Raw genomic sequence first — 24,302 nt, 5'->3', positions numbered from 1 at the left:
GACAGGTTGCTATGAAGCGCCGCTCAGCCACAAGCTGGGCTGACAGCTGGCGAGCACAGTGGCAGTGGTGGGAGCCTCTCCAGCCTCCTTGGCAGCACTAAGGATGTCCAACTGCAGGGAGCTGGCCTAAGCCATCAGTCGGACATCCCCTGAGAGCTCCTGGAACTCGAAAGGGCACAGGCTGGGCTGAGGGACAACTCCCCTCCTGCCCTCGAGTGCACGAATGTCATGCACCTGGCCTCTAGTAATATAATAAACTCCTGGGATTCATGTACAGAATAAATTATATGACATTTACTAAGCACTAGCACAGTTCTGAGCACATAAGAGACACTTATAGATGTTGGTTTTATCTTTATCTTTCACTTTTAATTAAAATGGTAAAGTGGGAGCTTATCTACTCTCCTAAAAATTAAATTACAAATAATCTCATAAAACTCTGGAAGCAGTGAGTGAGTAGGGAACAGTTGGCAGGATTAGTTCCATTATGCAGAACTTTTCTAATGATGACACTGGCTCATTTCCAGCTTACTTCTTCTGCCCCATGGTGACTCCAGTTAGATGAGAAGTGGGCCAGTAGTAGTAGCTGAAGCTGTTGTCCGAAACAAAGACCACTGTGGTGTGCGTGGGGTTTTGCAGTTGCTAAACTCTCCATTTTGGCATTGAATTTGATTAAGACTCTTTTTAATATCCAACAGTGATCTGGGGTTTGGAGTCCGTTTTTATTTATGCAAACTCCAAGCTCAGGAAATATTGCCAAGCCTGCTAGAAACTTGTGTGAATTAAAGCAGTAGGTTCCAGTTGTGGTTGCAACTGTGCCTTCTCAGAATGGCTGTTTCTGGGCATTGGATCTTCACTTCCGATCAAGGAGGGGCAGGCTTGGAGCTCCAGTTGATTTTACTCAGCTGAGGTGCAAACAGCAGCATGGAAGGGACCCCTTCTATTCCTGATCTGTGCATTTTGCATCCAGCTGGGCATAATCCACTGAAGATAACTCAATCCTCCCAGGCTCTGATAGCAGCCATCTAGATGCTGAGTTTTTCGTTCTGGGTGTTTTTTGAGTGCTTTTTTAGTGTTTGTTTTTAAATTTCTCTGGCCTTCTTTTTTTTTTTCCTCCTTTCTTTCTTTAACCCCTCCTTGCTTTCATCTCCCAGACTTTGGAGCCAGAAATAACAGAACTGAGTATCCTGGCTTTGCTACTTGGTAGTTGTAGAACCTAGGGCAAGCCATGCCACCTCGCTGAACCTTGATTTCTTATCTGGAATGTGGGGGAGGGCACTGGATAGTAGTGAGGAGCATAGGAAAACACCCAAGGGCACTAGGCACAGGAATGGCACTTAATAAATGTCAGTGCTCCCCTTCCTCCCCCAGACCATTATTTTCCACATTGTTCTAGGCATGCCTTCCTGCCAAAGTTAGGAGGGAGCAGTTGTTTATGTGGAAGGAAACAGGGAGAGGAATAAGCACTTTCTGGGAGGCATAGGAGAGGCAGAGAAGATGGGTGAGAAGGGTGCTCAGTGATTTGGAAACTCCAAAAGGTGGCCAGTGTATCTGTAAAAGAGAGAGTTGGGGCGGGGAGGAGCACAGTGGAGGAGGAGAGGCAGGCAGGATCTCATAGGCCATTTTAAAGGTTTGAACCTTCAACCCAGGGGCAACAGAAAGCCATTGAGAAATTATAAAGTAAGTCATGATAAGGTTTGGGTGCTGCATGGAGAATAGACTGGAGGCAGTATGAGTGGATCTGGGTATAGAATTAATTTAAGGTCTTAAGGCATTAAGTGGAAGACAGCCTGACCCAGGGGCTCCCACATCTGGCTGTGTGTCAGAATCACCTTGGTAGCCATTTCACAATACACATTTTCCAGCCCAGATTCATGAAGTGACCTTAGGTATTTGAGAACCACAGTTTCAGTCTATAAAAATGGCTTTTTTGGTAGCATCCTATGGGACAAAGTACGTAACTCGTCGAGGTAACACAGACCAAATTCTGCTCTTTGAACATGCCTTTGAGTTGTGTGCTCCCACCTATGCTACCCCCGCCCTCCCCCTTCTCCCTCCCCCTATCCCAAGCAGGTGTTCCTGCTTGTGAGCCTTTGGATGCTAATTAGATGCACACAGGTGTGTGTATTAAATTCAGGCCGATCCCCTCGCATCCTGCTCAGAACAGCGTGGAAGTGAGGCCGAACCAGTATTTAAAGTCCCTGCTCGGATGCTTTTTCCTTTCTGCTGTGTTTTTACTCATCCTGGTGGGAAGAGCATGTCCTGTTTATAAGGCCCTGTTAGCCAAATGCAGATATCACCAAGTGCCTCATGGATGCCTGACAGTGGAGGTTTCAATTCAAGCTGCTTTTGTCCTTTGTGGGTCCTGGGGTGCTGAGAGGTAAGGGAGTCAAGAATCCACAGCTAATTATATTTCTTCTAAGTCTGTCATTCCCAGGTGGGTTTTTAAATATTCAAATGGTAGCACATATTGTAGAGTAGTTTTAGACACAAAACATTTTTTTTCCTAGAAGGCTACACAGGAAACTGATGTTGCTGATTATTTTTGGGAAGAGGGGTTGGGGGCAATTGAGACCTATACTTCCATTTGTACTTTTCTGCACGGTTTTGAAAATATTAATGAAGATTGTTATTTTTTTTTTTTACATCACCTTTTTGGAGGTATAATTTATATACAATAAAATGCACCCTTTTTAAGTGTGCATTTTAATGAGTTTTGACAAGTGTATGCACTCGTATATAATCACCACCACCACAAACAAGATCTAGAACATTCCCAATCACCTCCAAAATTTCCTTTGTGCCTCTTCCAAGGTAATATCCCCACTCTTAGCCCCAGGCAACCACTGATTAGATTTTCATATGGGCCATTTTAATTTTTTTATTTTCTGTATTAAGAGAAAATAACTTAATCTACATTTTTTTAAATGAATAAAATGTTTAGTTAGGCAGGCAGTGTTTGACCCTCCTAAGGAATCCCTCTTACTTTCCAAAAGCTAGGTAGAGAGGCATGTGTGTTTGTGAAATAGGCAGCTTTTCTCTCACTCCGGAGTGGGGAGATTGAGAAGCCAGTATTCCAAAGAGGCCATTTCAAAGGAAGTTAAATATTCCATTTAAAAAAAAAGAAAAATGTAGTTAATATGCTATGCGAATACAGGTTATTCTTTTGTTTGCTCTTTTGTTTTCTGTCATGTGTTGATTGTTTTTATTATAGGTAGAGTTAAATTTTTTAAATAGCTGTTTAATACCTACTTCCTCTAAGGAAAGATTGCAGCAAATATTAGTAATAGAATAAGAGTTTAGAGTAAGCTGGGTGCAATCCCAAAAGTTAGAGAATTTACTTTGAGCAATGTCAAGAAGCCTTAGTTCCTACGTGAAGGGAGAAATAACTTTAATATCATTTTGTAAAGCCTTTTCATTAAATGTTAATTTAGATGTGGCCTAAATTAGGTGGGTGTAGTGGTACTGTTCCTACAAAATGGGGAAAGAATGAAAGGCTTGCTAACTACCTCCATCTGTTTCAAAGAACAGAAAGGTGTAAATAAGGTTGGTAACTAGAAGCATTTGTTTCACATGCTTGCTTGATGAGAATTCCCTGGGGCTCCTGTAAAACATGCAGATTCTCAGGCCTTACCCCAGACCTTGGGAATCAAGTTCCAGGCGATTCTTACAGGCAAGTTTAGAAAAGTACTGAAGGAGCATATTGCTTTGCTTTACTTCAGTGGTTCTCAACCTTGGCTGCACATTAGAATCACCTGGGAATCTTTTTAAAATCCTGATTTCTGGGCCTCATCCTCTGGAAATTCTGTTTCTTTATTATGGGGTGCAGCCAAGGTTGAGAACCACTGCTTTACATACTTCGTACACTTCTAAGTAGGAAGGTGATGATGAAGTTTTCTCCAAGTAAGGGACAAATTCTTATAATTTTTTGTGATTATAATCGGGGCCTGGCCTCTCTACATTGGTGTGAATATATTTATTAAGATTGCCTTTGAAACCTGGATTTTGGATTTCTCTGGGATATCTGGGGATGTCTAAGGAAGGTGCTAAAATTTTAAGTAGCAACCTCTGCTCTTTAGCTTTTACGCATTTCTTGTAAGATTGAGGGAATGTAGATCCTGTTGTGGAAGCTCAGTGCATTTGTAATAGTGAGGATTTCAACATTGTTGGGGAAGGCCTTCAAATTGCCTGGATGGTGGTAAATTGTGTTGTAATGTACCCCACGAATCACAGAAGGACGCCTCAAGAAGTCGAATTAAAGAGTCACATTTATTGCAATCCGGGACAACGAGGGGGCATTTTGCTCTCCCAAATCTCGAAGTAACAAGATGGTCGCAACTCTGGGGTTATATAGGCAAAAATCACAAAGGTATTGATTACATCCCAGGGTTTGGAATGAGGAACCTGGTTCGCAAAAAAGCAGTTTACAGAAGCAGAATTAAGCATGTTAATTACAGTTTGGGGTCTCCGGATCACTGAGTTGACAGGAACACATTATCTAGAGCCCTCGGGTCTCGAGACCACTGAGTTGCCAGAAATTCATTATCTAGAGCCATCGAGGCAATTTAGAGTAATTGTGCTGTCCTGGTCTTGGTACCACTGAGTCAATTGGAATGCATTATCTGTGGCCACTAAGACAATTTAGGATAATTGTGCTGTCCTGTTTCCCAGATACAGAAGAATGTGCTTTCTAAAACCAGTAAGATAACAATCAATGGGATAGTCACGTTACAATCAATAAGGCATTCAGTCGAATGGGATGATTTATACAATTCATAAAATCAAAATAACTTTCCTATTGTTAAACAAAGCAAATAAGTACAGAAGCCAAACAGCAGGGTTAAAGTTAAGCTATAGTTTCTACCTGAGATGATTGCTACCATACTTCAATTGGAGGGTTTTTTTGTGTTTTCTCTGTAGAGTTTAGATATTAATAATTTGGTAAGCTTTGGGGTGTTGGTGTTTATATCATTTCATAATGAATAATATTGAGTATCTTTTATGAGCCAGTCACTGTGCTGTGGGCAAATGCAAATAGTGCAACCTGTGTCTTGCCCTCTAAAAACAAGAGAGATAAGTAATTTTTAAAAAATAACTATAGCACACAGGTTGATCCTAAATTCATATGGAAAAGCAAAGGACCCAGAATAGCCAAAATAATCTTGGGGGAAAAAGAATAAAGTTGGAAGACTCACACTTCCCAGTTTCAAAACTTACTGTAAAGCTACAGTAGTCAAGACAGTGTAGTGCTATCATAGGATAGTCAGATAGATCAACAAAATAGAATTGAGAGTCCAGAAATGAACCCTTACATTTATGGTCATTTGCTGATAGTTCGGGGGCGGGGGGGGTTGGGGCGGGGGAGGAGAAGAGTCTTTCCAACAAAGGGTTGGGACAATTGGATCCCCACATGTAAAGTAGGGGATTTCAACCTTTACCTTGCACCATATACAAAAATGAACTCACCCAGCTGATGTGGCTCAATGGTTGAACACATCAATAAAAAACATATTTTAAAAAATGAGCTTAAAATGGAAGACAAACCTAAATGTAAGAGCTAAAACTGTAAGACTTGAAGCATAATAAATCTTCATGATCTTCATTACACAATGATTTCTTATATATGGCACCAAAAGACCAAGCAACAGAAGAAAAAATAAATAAGACTTCATGAAAATAAAGAAGTTTTGTGCTTCAAAGAACATCGTCAGAAAAGTGAAAAGAAACCTACAGAATGGGAGAAAATATTTGCAAATCATATATCTGATAAGAAACTTGTATCCAAAATATAGAGAAAGCTCTTCAAATTAACAATAAATAGAATACCCAGATTAAAATTTGGCAAGTAATTTGAACAGACATTTCTCCAAAGAAGATATACAAACAGTCAAGAAGCACATAGGAAAACGCTCAAAATTAGTAATCATTACAGAAATGCAAATAAAACCCACAGGGAGATATCACTTTACACTCACTGGAATGACTATAATAATGATTTTTTTTTTTAAAAAAGGCAATAACAAGTATTGACAAGAAGGTGGAGAAATTGGGAACCTCATACCTTGCTGGCAGGAATGTCACTTTGGAAAACAGTATAGCAGTTCCTCAATATATTAAGCATATAGTTACCATCTGACACATTGATTCCACTCTGTGTAAAGAAATGTCTATCAACTGATGGCTGGATAAACAAAACGGTATATTTATACAGTGGAATATTGTTTGACAACAAAAAGGAATGAAGTACAGGTACATGATGCAATATGGGTAAAAACATGCTGACGCCGAAACCGGTTTGGCTCAGTGGATAGAGCGTCGGCCTGCGGACTGAAAGGTCCCAGGTTCAATTCCGGTCAGGGGCATGTACCTGGGTTGCGGGCACATCCCCAGTGGGAGATGTGCAGGAGGCAGCTGATCGATGTTTCTCTCTCATCGATGTTTCTAATTCTCTATCTCTCTCCCTTCCTCTCTGTAAAAAATCAATAAAATATATTTAAAACAAAAACAAAAACCATTATGCTGAGTGAAAGAAGACAGTCTTGTATGATTCCCTTTATAGGGAATAAGCAAAATAGGCAAATCAATAGACATAGAAGGCAGATTAATTGGCAAGTGCTGTAAAATGTGGAGAATGGGGACTGATTGCTTAGAAGTTCTAGGTTTCTTTTTGGGGTAATGAAAATATTCAGAAATTAGATACTGGTGATGGTCATACACCTCCATAAATATATAAAAGCCACTGAATTGTATGCTTTAAAAAGACAAATTTTATGTTACATTAATTCAGTGGTTCTCAACCTGTGGGTTGTGACCCCTTTGGCGGTCGAACGACCCTTTCACAGGGGTCGCCTAAGACCATCCTGCATATCAGATATTTACATCACGATTCATAACAGTAGCAACATTTACAGTTATGAAGTAGCAATGAAAATAATTTTATGGTTGGGTCACAACATGAGGAACTGTATTTAAAGGGCCAGAAGGTTGAGAACCACTGCATTAATTATATCTTAATAAATCTGTAATTTAAAAAACACCTATTACACAAGGTATTTTGATGGTAAATGCCAAAAAGAGGAATTTCAGATGATAGAAACATTATTTCTAAGTGGGTGGTAGGTTGAAGGTTTATGAAAGAAGTGTGTTTGAGTTGAATGGCTTTTAAGGAAGATAAAGATTTGGATATGTAGTTATTTCCAAAAGGAAGAATTCTGAGTCCCAGAATTTAGCATGAGACAAGCTGTGAAATCTGGGAATGTCTTTGGAATGGAAGTTGTAGTTCAGTTTAGCATTTGTGTGGGGGCTGTGAAAAGATTTAATCCAAGACATAATTAGAAAGGCTGGTTGGGCCCACATTAGGGGGAATCTTAAATGCCAGAATAAGGAATTCTCTGCTGAGTTTGATTAGCTTCAGGAACTTGATTAAAAATGACACACCTTCCCGGCCTGTATGGCTCAGTGGTTGAGCATTGACCCATGAACCAAAAGTTCCCTGGTTCTATTCCAGGTCAGTGCACATGCCTGGGTTACTTCATGGGCTGGATCCCTAGTAGGGGGCATGCAGGAGGCAGCCCATCTATGTCTCTCTCTCATCAATGTATCTATTTCCCTTTCCCTGTCCCGTCCTCTCTAAAATCAATAAAAACATATACAGTGGAACCTCTTCTCAAATATCTCCATCTCTAACAATTCACTTCTGAACCTGGCAACCCTTTCATGCTGATATCTGTATGATCAGTCACGCATCTCTCAGGTGACAGACAAAGGAGAGAATGAGTGAATATGAGTTTGTTTATCACAGTTAAAATCTCAGGATATTGTACTGTGAATATTTTCATGTCTTTTTGCTTTTGTTGATGCTTATAATTATTAAATTTTCATTTTTTACTGTATATTTTCTTTCCTTTTTGTTAAATTTTCATTAACATTTCATGTCCGTTTTGTTTTTAAAGTGTTTATAGATTAAACAGTACAATAGACATGTACTATATATAAGAAAGGTTAAAATGGAATTATTTGGGGGTCTGGAACTGATGTGAATTAATTTACATTATTTCTAATAGGAAAAAATGATTCGGTGAGGTTCCATTGTATTTTTAAAAGTTTGACACACCTCAGAGCTTTATATTAGAAAAATTAATCAACAGCAGAATGTTACATTAAATGGAAGGGAGAGCTCACCTGTGAAGATACCCGTTAGGAGTCTGTTGACATTGGTTTGAGAAGAAGGCTTTCCTCTTTTAAATTACCTAAAATTGGAATTACTTTGATTAGCATTCTGGATCTTCTGATACCAACTTGATGAATTTGAAAAGCCTCACACGCACATGTTACTCTACTTCATTTCCTGGGAAAATGAATCACAGTTTCCTAGTAAAGAGCTGTCTGGCTTATTAAACAATTGGTTGGCCCACCTATTCAATTCAGCTCCTTTTTCTTCTATGGCTCCCCATCTGTGTTATTGTTTTTATTTTCTTTCCTTCCTCCCTTTCCTTTTTCTCTCTTTTGTTCCTAACTGGGTCTTTGTCTCCCTTCCCTTCAGCTTTCCCTCCCCACCTCCAAACATGAGACAATTTAGAGAAAATTACCAGTATTTTTTTTATATAACATAAAGAAAGCTTGATATTGGTTATATGAAGACAAGAGAATGAAGGAATCTTTCCATGATACCATATAGATGGTGTCAAGGAACATTTTTATGGAAAATATGCTACTAATGATAAAATTTTTTCCAGGTAAATTTTGTATTAAATGAAAATTCTTTCAAGCCTTTAACTTCCAGATCTCAGCATTCCCATTTGTGTCTTGCCATTAAAGTCTTCTCTGCCAGTTTGATGTCTTCTGTTTTGATGTCCTGAATAGCAAACTTAAGACCATGACTGTGCCTCAAGTACTGCATTATAAGTGGCCACCACATTCCTGAGACACAGGGAACTAAAAGATTGTCAACATTTCAGAGGTTCAAGAGGAGGTTACCTAAATTTTCCCAACTATATGAATTATCATTTCTACCAAACACTTTTGTTCTTAGATTACATTGATAAGGACATTTAAAAGATGGCTACAGGCATTTTTTCAAGGTTAGATTTTTCAGTATGCACATGTAGTTACTGTTACCTACAGTGGCTATACAGATAGAGTTACCCAAATTCAGAAGGAAGCCTGTCTCTTTAAAGCAGTGGTTCTCAACCTTCCTAATGCCACGACCCTTTAATACAGTTCCTCATGTTGTGGTGACCCCCAACCATAAAATTATTTTCGTTGCTATTTCATAACTGTAATTTTGCTACTGTTATGAATCGTAAGGTAAATATCTGATATGCAGGATGTATTTTCATTGTTACAAATTGAACATAATTAAAGCATAGTGATTAATCACAAAAACAATATGTAATTATATATGTGTTTTCCGATGGTCTTAGGCGACCCCTGTGAAAGGGTCGTTCGACCCCTAAGGGGTCGTGACCCACAGGTTGAGAACTGCTGCTAAAGAGTCAGTCAGGCTCTGTGTTTGTTTTGCGGGGAGTGTTGGTAGGGTGGCTAAATACGACACTGGTGTATGGGTTGGTTCTTTTACGCTATACAAGTTAAATTTGTGTTGAGACCTAATATTGAAGACTAATGCTGTGATACCCTGAGAGAAGGGAAAAGAGGCAAGGAGGAATAGAAACTAGGAGGATAGGGGCCCAGGCCCTGGCCAGGTTTGGAGTCAGGGAAGGCAACTTTGTTTTCTTTAATTGAATTTATTGGGATGATAATTGGTTCACAAAACCATATGGGTTTCAAGTGAACAACTCAAAACATCATCTGCACGCTGCATCGTGTGCCCATCACCCCAAGCAAAGTCTCTTTTCGTCCCATCCCCTCAATTTGCTCACCTCTACCTGCCCCCCACCTACTTTCCAGGAGGGCTGCTTTTGAATCTTCGCTCTGTCATTTTGTTTTCCTGACCTACGTTGCTTCACCTTTGGAGACTTTGGAGAGTTTGCCATGCATATTTTAGTGATAATATTTTAATGATATATACAACAGTTTAAAACTCCCCGTTTTGTCTAAGTATAGTTCTAGAGGTATAATGTTCTGAATAAATTAAACTTTGTGAAACTTGGTTGTGGCTGATACTCAGTAAATCAGTGGTTCTTAACCTTGGCTGCACATTAGAATCACCTGGGAATCTTTTTAAAATCCTCATTGCTGGGCCTCATCCTCCGGAAATTCTGTTTCTTTGTTACTAATGTTGTGGCCTCACCCCATAAGAAAGAAACAGAATTTCCGGAGGATGAGGCCCAGCAATCAGGATTTTAAAAAGATTCCCATGTGATTCTAATGTGCAGCCAAGGTTGAGAACCACTGCAGTAAATGGAAATCGGTTGTAGTCCAAAACTTTATGCTCAAGGTGGCGCTGTTTCCCCATACATTTGGTGATGTTTTGCATTGTATCCCTATGAGTTCTAAGTCAAGCAAATAACAATATATATTTAGGACTGCGTTTGTCTTCTATAGTCCCCAGGCCTTCTTCCCTTGTGGGACCCCACCCAATATCACATCCTAGAAATACACACTTCATATTTACTATGACTTACATATGAGAGTTGTCATAATAAACTAGTTGATCTGTTATGTTTTTGAAAACATTTATAAAAATGGAACTTTAGACTTTATAGCTTTCTTTTTGTATTTTGGAGTCAATTATGTTTTTAAGTCTCAAATATGTGAAAAGCTTGTAGGCCCTGGTTCGTAATGGGATAAAGGCCCTAATATAGTTCTTCCTCACACTGACTATATAGTATAGTGCAAGGGAAGATATTCATGCTGAACTTCATTTTTGCTAGTAATCTGTGTCAAGACCATCATATGAATTGTTTCCAGCTTGTCTGAAACTACGCATGTATTTTTCAGGTGTGGTCATTCCAAGCTTGATATGAATGTTTTTGTTTTGTTTGTTTTTAGATCCGGGGATTTCTGTCAAGATTTGATAATGTCCTTCCTGTCAGCCTGGCATTTGACAAATGTACAGCTTGTTCTTCCAAAGTAAGTCATTCTACATTTAAAGGACTTGTCTTTTAAAATCAGCCTTACCAATCAGAGGCATTCAAACCAACTGAGGGCTTTCTGGGGGAGAGGTGAGAGTCTAAAAAACCAGAAAGGAGTTTTCATTTATCTGTGTTCATTCTCAGAGTAACCAGCCTGAGACAATTTAATTTATAGTGTATGTGTATAGAGAGAGACGGAATTAGATATTTTAGTTCTGTATCAGTACTTGGATCTGGTAATTTTGGCTTGAACTTGATCTTCTACTAGTCTTTGTTCTCCCCCAGAGGCTTCCTCCCTCCCATTGACTATCATAGAGCAACGTTTTTTTCCTTTTGTCTCAACTTTTTTTTTTTTTAATTGAATTTGCAGGGGTGACATTGGTTCACAAAACCATATAGGTTTCAAGTGTACAACCCAATAAAACACCCTCTGCACACTGCACCATGAGCCATTGCCCCAAGCAAAGTCTTTTCTGTCCCCATCCCACCTCCACCTACCCCCACCCCACTTTCCCTCTCGCTATTACCACACTGTTGTCTGTGCCGGTGTGTTACATCATAGAGCAACTTTTAAGTGTTTCTCAGAGAATGGCGGATACTGGGCAGTCTGGTGGTGTGTGTTTTGGAGAGCTATATAATGACAAGGAAGAGTAAATGGAAATTAGGGGCCTGGAGGGCGAGCCAATAAAAGTTCAGCTTTGATCTTTCCAGAGGCTCTAAAAATAGAGCTGGTATGTCCTCCATTGTAATAGGAAACGGCTGATATATCTCAAAACTACAGTGATGGCATCTCATTTTTAAATAGGCTTTGAGATAGTCTGAGTTATTTTTACATGTATGCTGTGTGTTATAGCTAATTTCCTTTTGAATGTCTCTTTAAGCCTCTAATATCCAATGATTTAACTTATGATTTTTTAAATAAAACTTTCATGTTCAGGTATTATACAAAATAGTGTTTGGGTCATTAATCCCAAACTCTGGCCTCTCAGTTGTAATTTGGGACTTGTTTGCTGAGTAGCCTACATCTGGCAGTATAGAAGGGATTAAGTTCTAGAGAAATTCTCTCCCCTCTGAGTTGACAAACCTTCTTTGAAAACTTCATTTGGGTCATATCTTATGAGAAGAACAATCCTGACCAGTTTCTCTAAAAAGTTAACTCAGATTTGACAACAGTGTTGATAAATTTGGTTCATTTTCGGTGCTCAGAAATTTAGAGTAACTTTTTTCTTCAAATGTAAACTAAGCTCCTGCTTGATCAGGTGTCTGTGTTGAGATTTAAAGCATACCATTTGTCAGTAGTTACTCATGAGCACATTCTTTCTGTAGTTTCTTTAAGGTATCATATCTGCTCAAGTCAAGACTACAGGGATGTCTGTGTGCGCTTCTGTCTTCAGAAATGCAAGTTTTAGGATTATATGCTTTTTAGTGGAGCACATTTCTTTTCTTTGAATGACTGAGCTAATTGGTCTCAAAATAATTTGGCAATAGTATTAATTTTCATATAGAAATCATTTGGCACTGGTGCCAGTTCTGTGGCTTTATACAGATCTGGCTAATCAGTGAAATAAAGATAATTGGACTCTCTAAATGAAATGCAAACGTTCTTTCTTGTTCTATTTTTAATTAAGTTAGCTCCTGAGATACTGTTCATAAAAGAATCACAAGCATACCAGCTAACTGAGGTCCCTTATATTTTCTGAGAGAGAATAGCTTTGCATTTTGTTTTCACACTTATTGTAGGCATTGCATTAAATATATGTATCACTGTTTTGTTAGCAAAATTATTTCCTTTGGTGGTCATTCTTAGAGCCCTGCTTTGCATAAACATGCTGGACGATTTAATACAAACTGACTTGGATTTTAACAGCTGTGCTATTCCCATAGTGATCACTTTTCATGTGGTCAGGTATTAAATTTCTTTTGTGCTGGAAAGGTTGTTTCATTGGTACACGTATTTCCTTACAGTAGAAACACAGCATTTACTTACTTGGCTAACTTCTTTATTTGCATGGGAGAATGTCATTCTCCATTATCTGCAAACCCAACATTAATACTTTGAAATGACAAATCCAATTACGTTTTCGTCTTTGTGCATGTGAATTTTTCTTAATGCATAGTTAGCATAATATTTTTATACTGAGTCATATAATAGTTGTTATTGTTTCAAAAAGATTTTTGGGGGCTAAAAATGACTTTTGAAAAATTCTCCTTTGACATCTATGAAGTAATTTTTTCCTTTGGTAGTTTTCAGTATTTTTTTCCCCTAGAACTGAGGCTATACTTGTCTTGATTTAACCACAAATACAGAAAGATTGGGGAGGTGAATAAGCTCAGCTAAGTAATAATGTTGTTCTTCGTGTGTGTGTGTGTGTGTGTGTGTGTGTGTGTATGTGTACACCTTTTATAAGGCCTGAGGTGTGGAAGAACACAGTTCTCTGCTTCCATGGCAGGGAAGGCGGAATCATCTACACGTAAATCATTCTTACCCTGTTTGATCTTAGCTTGGCAGATAGCCAGGTGAATTGTTCTGTCTTACAGAAAAGCTATTGAAGAATCTGGAGGGAGGGGAATGGTGAGGAGTTACTTTCATTCCAATTTCTGTTTATTACCTTGCAAGACTTTCTAAAATGACAGTACCGACCACTGGGACTTCAAAAAACCCTATTGGAAGGTACATGAGTTGTTTTTTAGTTCTAAAAAGGAATTTAGAGCCAACTAGAGCTTTGTGGAATTACTACCAGAGGAAAAAGTATCATTTTGAAACAAATATGTGTATTCTTGTTATTAGCCTTTCACCTGAATATTTTGGGGGGAAGTTAGGGTGTTTTAGTTATTTTGTGTGTTTTTTTATAATTTTCTATTTTGATGTAATTTTAAGTTGCAAGAATAGTACAAGGAATTCCTGTATAACCTTTACCCAGATTCACCAATTGTTTACATTTTCCCCTATTTGTGCCTGTGGGCTCCCTTCCTCCCTGCTCCTCCACTCTCCTGTCTCTCAAAACTTTGAGAGTAAGTTGGAGACATTGTGGTCATTTACAATTACATACTTCAATGTATTTCCTAAGAACAAGGGAATTCTCTTACCTAAACACAATATTCTTATCAAATTCAGGCAATTTAATGTTTATATAATACTATTCTCTAATCCACAGTCTATATTTCAAATATTGCTATTTGAACCAGTAGTGTCTTTTACAGGTTTTCCCTCCTAGACCAGGATCTGATTCAGCATCAAGCAATTGCATTTAATTGTCATGTCTCTTTGGCTTCCCTCAATCTGGAAAAGTTTCTTAGCCTTTCTTTGTCTTTGTTAACTTCAATATTCTCATATTTTGCCAGTTATTTTGTAGAATTTGCCTCAATTTGGATTTGCCTAATGTTTTCTTATGATTAGGTTCAGGTTCTGATTTTTTGGCAGGAATACCAGAGAAGTGATGATGCAGCCTCGTGTTAGGAGGCACATGATGTTAACCCCTTGGGTGAAGTTAATTTCCCCCTTTCTATATTTATAACTAACATCCCCAACAGTGAGAAACCTGACTCCCATTACCCTGGATATTTACTTACTTGCTCAAGTCTAGATTACACAGAAATTAGTTTCAAAATTTCTATCCCATATTACTGCAGAAAGGAAACCTACTAACTAGAGTTTAATTGTGCATGGTTCTTTTTTTCTAGGTGAAATTTATATACAGTGAGAATTCTATAAGTTTTGACAAATGTATCCATACCCATGTAACCTACATTTCAATCAAGACATTGAACAGCCCTAGCCGATTTGGCTCAGTGTATAGAGCATCGGCCTGTGGACCAAAGGGTCCCAGGTTTGATTCCAGTCAAGGACACGTACCTTGGTTGTAGGCTCTTCCCTGGCCTGTGCCCTGGTCAGGGCTCATACAGAAGGCAGCCAGTCTATGTGTTTCTCTCACATCAGTGTTTCTCTGTCTTTCCCTCTCTTCCACTCTCCCTAAAAATCATTGGAAAAATATCCTCGGGTGAGGTTTAACAACAACAACAAAGACAGTGAATATTTTTATTACACCAGAAGATTCCTTTGTACCCCTTCTCAGTCAGTCTTGGGGGAGGACGGCAGCATATTGAATATTGTGACCATTCTCTTTCCCTATGAGAACACCCAGCACATTCTAGTGTTTTATGCAATAATAGTCTTGTTTCTGGAACCCAGAAGTTGTCTAGAAACTTCTCTCAGATCTGCAGTCAGGAGCAAGACTGGTAGGGAGAGGGCGAGTAGGAATCATGTTAGCTTTTATCATCATTTGATAAATTATACTTTCTTTTTGCCTTCGTCATAGCCAGCCTATTCATTTATCTTTTTATATTATATAATCCTACCTTTTTTCTGTCATAATTCTTTGTAAATTAAAAAGTGTGAAATACCAAGAAAAAACTCTGTCCCAAGCAACCTATTGCCTAAGATTTCTGCAAATGTACCATTTAGAGGATAGAAAGGCAAATCATAGATTTGCAAAGGAAAGGTTAAAGTCTTACTGTATGTTTGTCAGCAGACATTCATTTATTCATTTGGCATTTAAGGCCCTGCTGGGTGCCAAAGATACAAAGATTCAAATAGCCACTGCCCCTAAGGAACTTTGGGTGAGACAGACATAGAAGCCAGTGATGATTTCCCTTGTGTTGTGATATGACCTGCAGTCACGGTATATCCTCTTATTATGGTATCCTGATACCTGGGAAGGCCTTGAAGAGAGTGATTTATGAGTTGATGTTAAAAGGATGAGTAGGTTCCAGCCGGTGTGGCTCAGTGGTTGAGCGTCAACCTATGAACCAGGAAGTCACAGTTTGATTCCCAGTCAGGGCACATGCCTGGGTTGCAGGCTCCATCCCCGGTGCAGGGTGTGCAGGAGGCAGCCGATGAGATTCTCTCTTATCAATGTTTCTATATCTTTCCCCCCACTCTCCCTTCCTCTTTGAAATCAATAAAAATATATTTTTAAAATATGTATATAAATTAATATATACATATCTATACTAATAAAAGGGTAATATGCTAATTAGACTGGGAGACCTTCCAGACATTCTTCTGGACAAAGCCATGGTGGTGGGGCCGAGGTAGAGGCGGTTAGAGGCCAAGAGGGGAGGGCAGTTGTGGGTGATCAGGCTGATGGGGGTTGGGGTTGTTGGGGGTAAGCAGACCAGCAGGGGGGCCAGTTGGGGGCGAGCAGGCCATCAGTGGGGGTCAGTTGGAGGTGATCAGGACAGTGTGGAGGGGCAATTTGGAGTGAGCAGGCCAGCAGGGGGGCAGTTGGGGGCGAGCAGGCCATTGGGGAGGGAAGGTGGCGAGCAGGGGGGGGCAGTTGGGGGCAAGCAGGTTGGCAGGGGGGGCAGTTGGGGGTGAACACACTGGCATGGGGGGCAGTTGGGGGTGATCAGGCTGGCGGGGGGGCATTTGGGGGCGAGCAAGCTGGCAGCGGGGGGCAGTTGGGGGTGAGCAGGCCGGCAGGCAGAATGGTTAGGGGCAATCAGACAGGCAGGCAAGCAGGCAGGTGAGTGGTTAGAGCCAGCAGTCCTGGATTGTGAGAGGGATGTCCGACTGCCGATTTAGGCCCGATCCCTGTAAACTGGCAGTAGGACATCCTTTGAGGGGTCCCAGATTGGAGAGGGTGCAGGCCGGGCTGAGGGACACCCCCCTCCCCCCGTGCACAAATTTCGTGCACCAGGCCACTAGTATATGTATAAAAGGGTAAGTGGAAATTTCTAGAAACCCATGGGAAAGAGGACAAGAGGAAGGCATTCTGGCTGGGGGAATTGCGTGTACAGTAGCCAGGGGCAAGAAATGATAGCACATTTATGAAGTTGTTTACTATAGCAGTTGTGACAGTGCTTGAGACACCTAATTCCCTACAAATTGTCCTCTTGTCTTTGTAAATTCCATTTCAATTGCAGCTCTTCTTGAGTTGGAATCTGGTGTACTTTAACACTTGAGGCTGCTGTTTTGAATTTTATAATTCCATATAAAACTTTTTCTTACCTTAGGGGGTTTCCTAGCTTAAGGAATCCAGCAGCTGCAACAGGGTGGTGTGGAGGCCAGGAAGTCAGTCAGGGGATTTCCAGGGTCCTGGCTCTACTCCCTTGCTGGCCTGCTGAGTGACCACAAGCAAGGTGCTCCCCCCTCTTTCCGCCTCCATTTCTTCTTTTGTAAAATGAGTCAATTGGATGAGATAAGCTCTGGCTCTCTCTTAACTCTCAAAGTTACTAGGTTTTATATCTTTTCACTTATTTTATTCTTTATTCCACTGCAATCCATTTTAGTTATTTTTTAAATCAGAAAAATACATTTAAGGATAAAAAAAAACACCCAGATAATCAACCATATTCCAACCAGTCAGATCATTGTTAGCTGTTGATCTTTACCCTTCTTGACTTAGAAAAAATCTATATGTATGGAGGTACATATAGGTATTTTTTTCTCTCTGAACATTCATATAGTAAGTTTGAAATTGGCTTTAGAGAAAGGGATTTATGGTACTGCATCAAGGATACTCCCTGCTCCTCTGATATGATAGGGTTTTAAATCTCAGTCATTTACAAGGACTGGCCAGAGCCCAATCGGAAGAGCTCTCCAAAGCTTGTGCCAGGAATTTTTGCATACAGCTTCTCAGTGGCAAATATTACTCAAAACTGGACTGCAGACAGGTTTTCCTTCTCCTTTCCAAAAGGGACATAAATCTCTGATTTGGAAAATGATGAGTAACCCCCAGGTTCCCTTTTCCTATCTCATTTACCCAGTGAGACCTCGAATCTTCTGTTTTAATGTGTGATGGATTCCATATGTATGGTTGTGTGGTGTAAACTGTATCCCACATCTTGTCCTTAGCAACTAGTGTTTCTCCAATCTCCAGAACTGCTTGGTTCCCAAAAGGAGATGGAATATCCAGCCAGAGCCAGTGTGGAGTATTTAGTTACAAGCTCTAACCTCAGAGCTCTTGGCTCTTCACCTCCTTGAAAAACCTTGGACATTTCTCCCTTTGCTTCAATTTCTTCATCCGTAGAGTGGGGAAAATATTTTCTGTTTCCCAGGGAAATTGCAATGGCTGACATGTCTCCAGTTCCTTGTGACTAAGTACCAAGGCCTTTGCCCACTCTTGGGACTGATGTTGACATCAGAATTAGAAGAAAACAAAGACCCCTGTGATTGCATTTTGTCTCCTGGGGTCTTTGCAACCCTTTCTGGGCTCATTGTTTATTCACAAGCAGGTATAATGAGAGTCCTGATTGAAGGTCAAGGCTGCCCTGACTTTGAAAGGCTGCAGAAACCTTCCATCATAGCTCACGATGACCACCGCTAAAACCTTTTCCGTGATTCCAGAGAACTCAGCCTTGTTTATTAGTTCTGAACTGTGGTCTTCTGAGACCACCTAATCAGTAAAGTTTGTGCTAATTACTAGTACACCTTTCACTGTTACCTGTGGTCACAAAGACACACCAGCTTTCCTAAATACATTTTTTTTCTTATAGAATCCTTTTTACCCTCTAGACCAGAAAGTTTAGGACTGTGTATTCCTTACATGGTTCCACTGGTTGCCTGCCCCACACATGATCTTCAGGTCATTGAAAATATGAGTTCCTTTTAGTTTGGAATTAATCTCATTCACTTTTAGCCTTTCCCCCAAGCCCATCCTTTAACAAAGTGTTCTTAAATTTTTTGAGTCATGGACCTTGCTTAGACTGATGAAAGCAGTAGACCCTGCTTCCCTGAAATATGCAAAGTCAAACCCAGTTTTGCAGGCAATTTCAGTGGCTGTATGAAATCCCTGAAACATGCCTGTGGATTCTAGTGGATCACCCTTGCTCCGTGCATTTTTCTTTGGTACCATTTTCAAGCTCTCCTGGATGAGACACAGCAGATGAGTGTTGTAGCCAGCCCCAGCCCCACCATGACCTCTCTGTGTGGCTTTGGAATGTCACCAGCTCTCCTGGGGGACTAATTTTTCTCAACTATAGTAAAGGGAGATGCAGGAGCTGATATACCACTAAATTTTGTTTTATGGTCCTGAGATTGTAGAATTTCTTGATCAGCTATTTCAATTTTTAAGCCCAACTGCATTCCACTGGGGGATAGGGAAAAAGAATGACTTTGCTCAGAGTTCTAAGAGTTCTTTCTCATCTGGTGGTGCATTGATTTGACTCCTGATGGGCACAGAGCCCCAACTATCATCTGTTCATGTTCCTTCTTTCCTTTTTATTTATATAATACATTCATCTTCTTCCCTTCTCCCTCCACCATTAACACCTTTGGAAAGTAGAGAGGAAGGAACATGGTAGTAACTGCTGAATTTTTAAAATAAGGGAGCCATCAGTTTGAATTGGGAAACTTTTTATGGATGTACATGCTTGTACATACATGTGTTATAGATAATATACATGACTATTTAAATTGAATGCTTAGAACACTCAAATACATATTTATAAGAGTTTATTTTAATGACTATTGTTATAGCAGCCCAATTCAACAAACATTGGAGCTCCTATTTCATGACATATTTTTGAGTGATACAAAGATGAATAAGGCAGCCTCTGAAGTTTTTGATGACATTGTTCTGGACAAGATAGTAAAGTTATATTGCATGATAATAGAGTTCGAGTATATCAAATTATTTAAACATCTTTACCAAAGAAAAGTTCCTAGCTTAGAAGAGGTAATTAATTCCTAGCAAGTGGTAAGAACTAATTAAATGTGTTTTGAATGGTGAGAAAAATGAATGAATGGTTTGGTAGAGAAATAAGTGAATGGCACAACAGGAGGGGGGAAAGGAAGATAGCCTGTGCCCTCCAGGAACGCAGAGTCTGAAAGGTAGCTAAGACTCAGTAGCAGAACACCCTTTGCTTACTAGTATGGAGGTATGATTTATCATGAAGCTATAAATGGTAGCTATTATTAAATGCTGCATTTCAACGTTCTAAATATTTATTCAGCTGAGTTTCTTTCCAGCTTTTACTATCTCCGTTGCTTTAGTTGATGCTTTCGATGATTTGTTATTGTGTTGGAAGATCATTTCCAGAGTATATTAAAACAGGCAGCCTTTGGGATTCATCAAAGATGATTTAGCCTTTTATGAAAGGACACTTTTTGGCAATGAGTTCTTTGAAGGGTTTTGCTTGCTTTCCTTAGGATTTAGTGTCTCACCAGGTTATTTTTTCTAAAGGGCCTTTCAATATCATGTCCAGGCTTTTCTAAAAGTACTTACAACAGTCTTCTTTTGCTAGAGAAAATGTGAAAAACTGTTTGAGAACATATTATTCCTAAAGTTATTATCCTTATAACTTGTTTATATAACATTTTATGTGATGCTAGTGATAAATTCTAAAATGTCTGGCCTTCCATAGTTTTAAATGTCTTTCATCATAAAAATTTTGTTAAAGTTTTTTTCTTAATGAGAAAAAAAGACTACATGTTTCTTTTTTTAACATCTCGAGCCATCAGACTAAAATTGGAAAATATCTCTTCTGTGGTCCTAAAATGACTGCAACTGTGCTAAATATGAACAGTCATAGGAGAACAGACATAGCAAGTTTTGCAAGTTAGAGGAGCCGTCTTGACATTATGGAAGTGTATATCCAACGGTCTTGAGGAATGGCCGCGTCATTGGGATAACTGCCCATTCTCCCATGAGGACTGCTTTGAAGGGTATGTTGAATAGGTGCAAGGCCTGTAGATAGAACTTACCTGTCATCATACTTCTAGATCACTTTGTAGTTGACTCTGGATTCACTGGGGCATTTAGATATTTTTAAGATCTTTATCAGCACTCTAACTTGGGATAGAGATCTATATGAAAATATATTTTTTTTGTTATTTGTAAAAGCAGGAGAGAAAATTTGGGTTTCTCCCAGTTCTCAGTTGTACTTAACATTTCTCTTTCTTTTTATGTCAACTCTTTCATGAAGGACCCTGAAGGGAGATGGTAACAAAAGTGGGGATTGAGGCAAGTAGCAATTATGAATCGTTGCATTAGTACCTCTCACATATCCCAAATGTGGAACATGAGCTTATCATTGCTCTTTCTTAGAGAAAGCCTGGCCAAAAAACCATCTATAAGATCTCACTAATATGTGGAACCTAATAAACAAAATAGAACCAGAGGCATGATACATGGGATAGACTGGCAAATGTCAGAGGGAAGAGGAGTGGGAGAGACTGGATAAAAGGTGAAGAGATTAGCCAAAGAACATATATGCATAGCCCATGGACATGTATAACAGTGTGGTGAAGGCTAGAGGAGGGGATGGTCAGAGGCTGGGTGGAGGTGGGGAAAAGGTGGGTAGGGGAGACATATAGTAGTGTTAACAATAAAAATAACAAAATAAAAACTATCCATAGGATTGCTACTGTGCCCATATCCAGATCTTCTGTTAGTTCAGTTTGACCTGACAGATTTGTCTTCAATCACAATGCAAGCAGATTAAAAAAAAAAAAAAAGAATGCAAAATGGCTTACCGGTAAATAACATACATAAGTAAGAAAACAAAACCACACTGCATCATTTGGCTATAATGGAGGAGTAAGAGTTTTATTTCACATCTGTTCGTTGCCTAATCACTCCCTGCTTCCTATTATTGAAATTATTCCAGTAGGCACTTATACCTGAAAAATGAGACCTACATCACCCTATTATACTCCCTGCACAGGGACTACAAGTCCCAAGAAATGGGCCCTTTCATGGAGTTCCCTGGGGGAGGCACTGTGCGTGTTTCAGCTCTGCTGAGCTAGCTTAGAACAGTTGACAAGTTCTTGGGAAATTGCTTCAGATCTCACAATATTTTCCTCTTAATAGCCTCAGCAGTGGCAAATTATTGACCTTTGAGGGTAGGTTTGATTTTTTTGAAAAATCCTAAAGTAATTTGAAGCTATGGGTTGTGAATAAAGGGAAAAAGCAATTTGCAAGAAAAAAAAATAAAATTTAATAAAGAACTGCAAGAGCTTCAAATAGCTTGTGGGTCTGAACAGGTGAGATGCCAGTTCAAGGGACTCAAAGCACACTAACCTCATTTCCATGCCATAGAAATGAGCTTTAGAGAGAATGCCATCTATTAACTGTGTGACCCGTGACAAGTATCTCAGACTTCCTGAGATTCCGTTTCCTCCCATAGAAAATAGTTAAAATACCATTTTAGTGGCAATGACGATTAAATGAGAGCTTCTCTGCTGAGTGTCGTGTAGCTGGCTCTCTGTAAATCTTTCTGAAAGCTCCTTTCTACAAGCAGAGATCTGGTGCCATTCCCATTTCCTCTCATGAATGCACTCACCTTGCAATTTGGTCATAAACTCTCCATTTTTAGAAATTGACAAAAAGGGAGGGGAATGAAAAAAGTTGAGTAATTCTTTTAAAAGGGCATGGCCTTAAGAGCTGAGCAAATACTCATCTGCAGGTTATTAGATTCTTTGTCTTTCCTTTTCCCTTTTCTTTTCAAGTAGGCTTTTGATATAGGGGTTTCATTATTAACCAAAATAAAGCTGAGGTTTAATGTTCCCAGGAGTGTGTACTCAGAGAGGGGGCGAATTCTCTTACTTCCTGAAATATCTGTGATCAGTGTCAGGCTCACAACTTGAGAGATGAGCTGATATAAACTTAGGGAATGACTTCGTGGTTGTGTTCCCTCTGAACTATGAATTCTTCTGGACTCTTAGCAGCAAGGCCGTAAGAGACCCACGATAGCAGTTCTGTGACAGCACCAGGCCTGCTGCCTGTCACTGCAGTTGCTCTTGTCTCTGCCCCACCCTGCTTCTCAGAAGCCTTTCTCTAGCCTTGCTGTTACTATAAATGGGTTGGAGCCCAATGGAACATGAGCAAGAAGCACCAGCTGCCTTGGCTTAATCTGTTCAAGTGCTGCAACATTTCTTTATGGACGTTTTCAGTGTCCCATTCAAGCTTCCTGAGACACGGCTAGTAAAAGGGCTTCCCAGTCTGTCAAGTGGAGAGATTGTTAGGCCCAGAAAAATCCTGACATGAAAGTCCAGGATTTCCAATGCTCAGTTCACTTACCATATTAAACATCTCTCAGGCACTGATGTGACAGGATTAATTCACAGTTCAGAATTCCAGTATACTCTTTTTTGGCAGGTTGGGGGGAGATTCCACTTTAAATTTTTAGCAGTTTTGAGAACTGATAGGTTAAGCTCCTTGGTGAACCAATTGGTTAACTTTCTTTGTGGAACCTATGGAATCCTGACACCCAGAAGAATATATTGCTTATAGTCAGGTTTTCACGTCATCAGGAAAATTGTGTGGGCTAGAGCAACTTCTTGGTGCCCTGCAGTACAGATGCAGGGTGGGAGATAACTGTCAAAGTTTTTCCTCGAGAAATTGTTTATGACAAGCATAGCTCACTTTCCCATTTTGATTCATTTTCAGCGTATTTTGTAAAATATTTCGAGGATAGAGACATGCGGCTGCTAAGAATCCAAGTCAGTGCTGTTTTGAAAATGAAAATGCTTCTGTTTTGCATTTACTTGAGGAAGTAGGATAGTCGCTTCGCATCTATCTATTCCTTTGAATACAGAAATTGTTTAAAAGGCATTATTTTGAGTTAAGTCCAGAGTCCAGATCATTTTGGGGAAGTAACTGGGTAAAAAAAAAAAAAGGGTATCATTGCATTCCAGAGGCCAAGAAACAGAATGATAGTATCTTGGGCAGGCTTCCAGGCCCAGCAAAACCCACACCTCAAGGCTGTCTCCATAGCTTCCTGTGGTGTTCTCACTAAAGAGCAATAGCCTTTCTCTCGGAGGGTCCAGGATGGCAAGTTTGAACATCACCAGCATAATACTGCTGCTTTGAGGTTATGCCTTAGCCTGCTTCATTTGGGAAATCTGATGCACCACAATTGTTACAAACTGGTGTGAGCCAGTTTCATTGCTTTCAGTAGTGCCAATCTTTTTGGTAGAAATTGGTAGCTTCCAGTGGTTATAGGCTGTCATGCTGCCACATTGTCTAACAATAAAGTGAAGTCTTAGACCAAATTTTGCCACACAGGGTGAACATTTATTAGCAAGCAGGCAAGTTAGTCATTCAACTTGTTCTTCTCTAGACTGAGGAAAGCTCCAACCATCTCGTTATTTCCATGTGTATCTCACATCAAAGTTTCAGTAGAGACAGATGCAGACATATTCTTGTTACATGATATATTATCTAAACCTTTTATTTGGATCAGGTGGTGGAATCATTTAAGTCTCCAGACCCAGGACCAGAACCTTAGGTCTATAGTGCCCTTCATAGAGTGTTCATCTGCCTG

The 24,302-nt window shown here is 39.7% G+C and overlaps 1 protein-coding gene across 2 annotated transcripts in view; it reads left to right on the top strand.

Moving 5' to 3' along the window:
- The window catches only part of ATG7 (autophagy related 7), a 233,230-nt gene that overhangs the window by 82,208 nt on the left and 126,720 nt on the right, over positions 1 to 24,302 (top strand). For both annotated transcript variants that reach the window (XM_070433619.1, XM_070433620.1), the window contains exon 17: positions 10,951 to 11,031. In XM_070433619.1, coding sequence (XP_070289720.1) covers positions 10,951 to 11,031 — 81 coding nt within the window. The remainder of the gene's footprint in view (positions 1 to 10,950; positions 11,032 to 24,302) is intronic.

Source organism: Myotis yumanensis, unplaced genomic scaffold (genome assembly GCF_028538775.1).
Source record: "Myotis yumanensis isolate MYYU_CA2020_CCGP unplaced genomic scaffold, mMyoYum1.0.hap1 SCAF_14, whole genome shotgun sequence".
Lineage (NCBI taxonomy): Eukaryota > Metazoa > Chordata > Mammalia > Chiroptera > Vespertilionidae > Myotis > Myotis yumanensis.
Note: the sequence above shows the minus strand (reverse complement) of the source record. Positions and strands in the feature narration are given on the sequence as shown.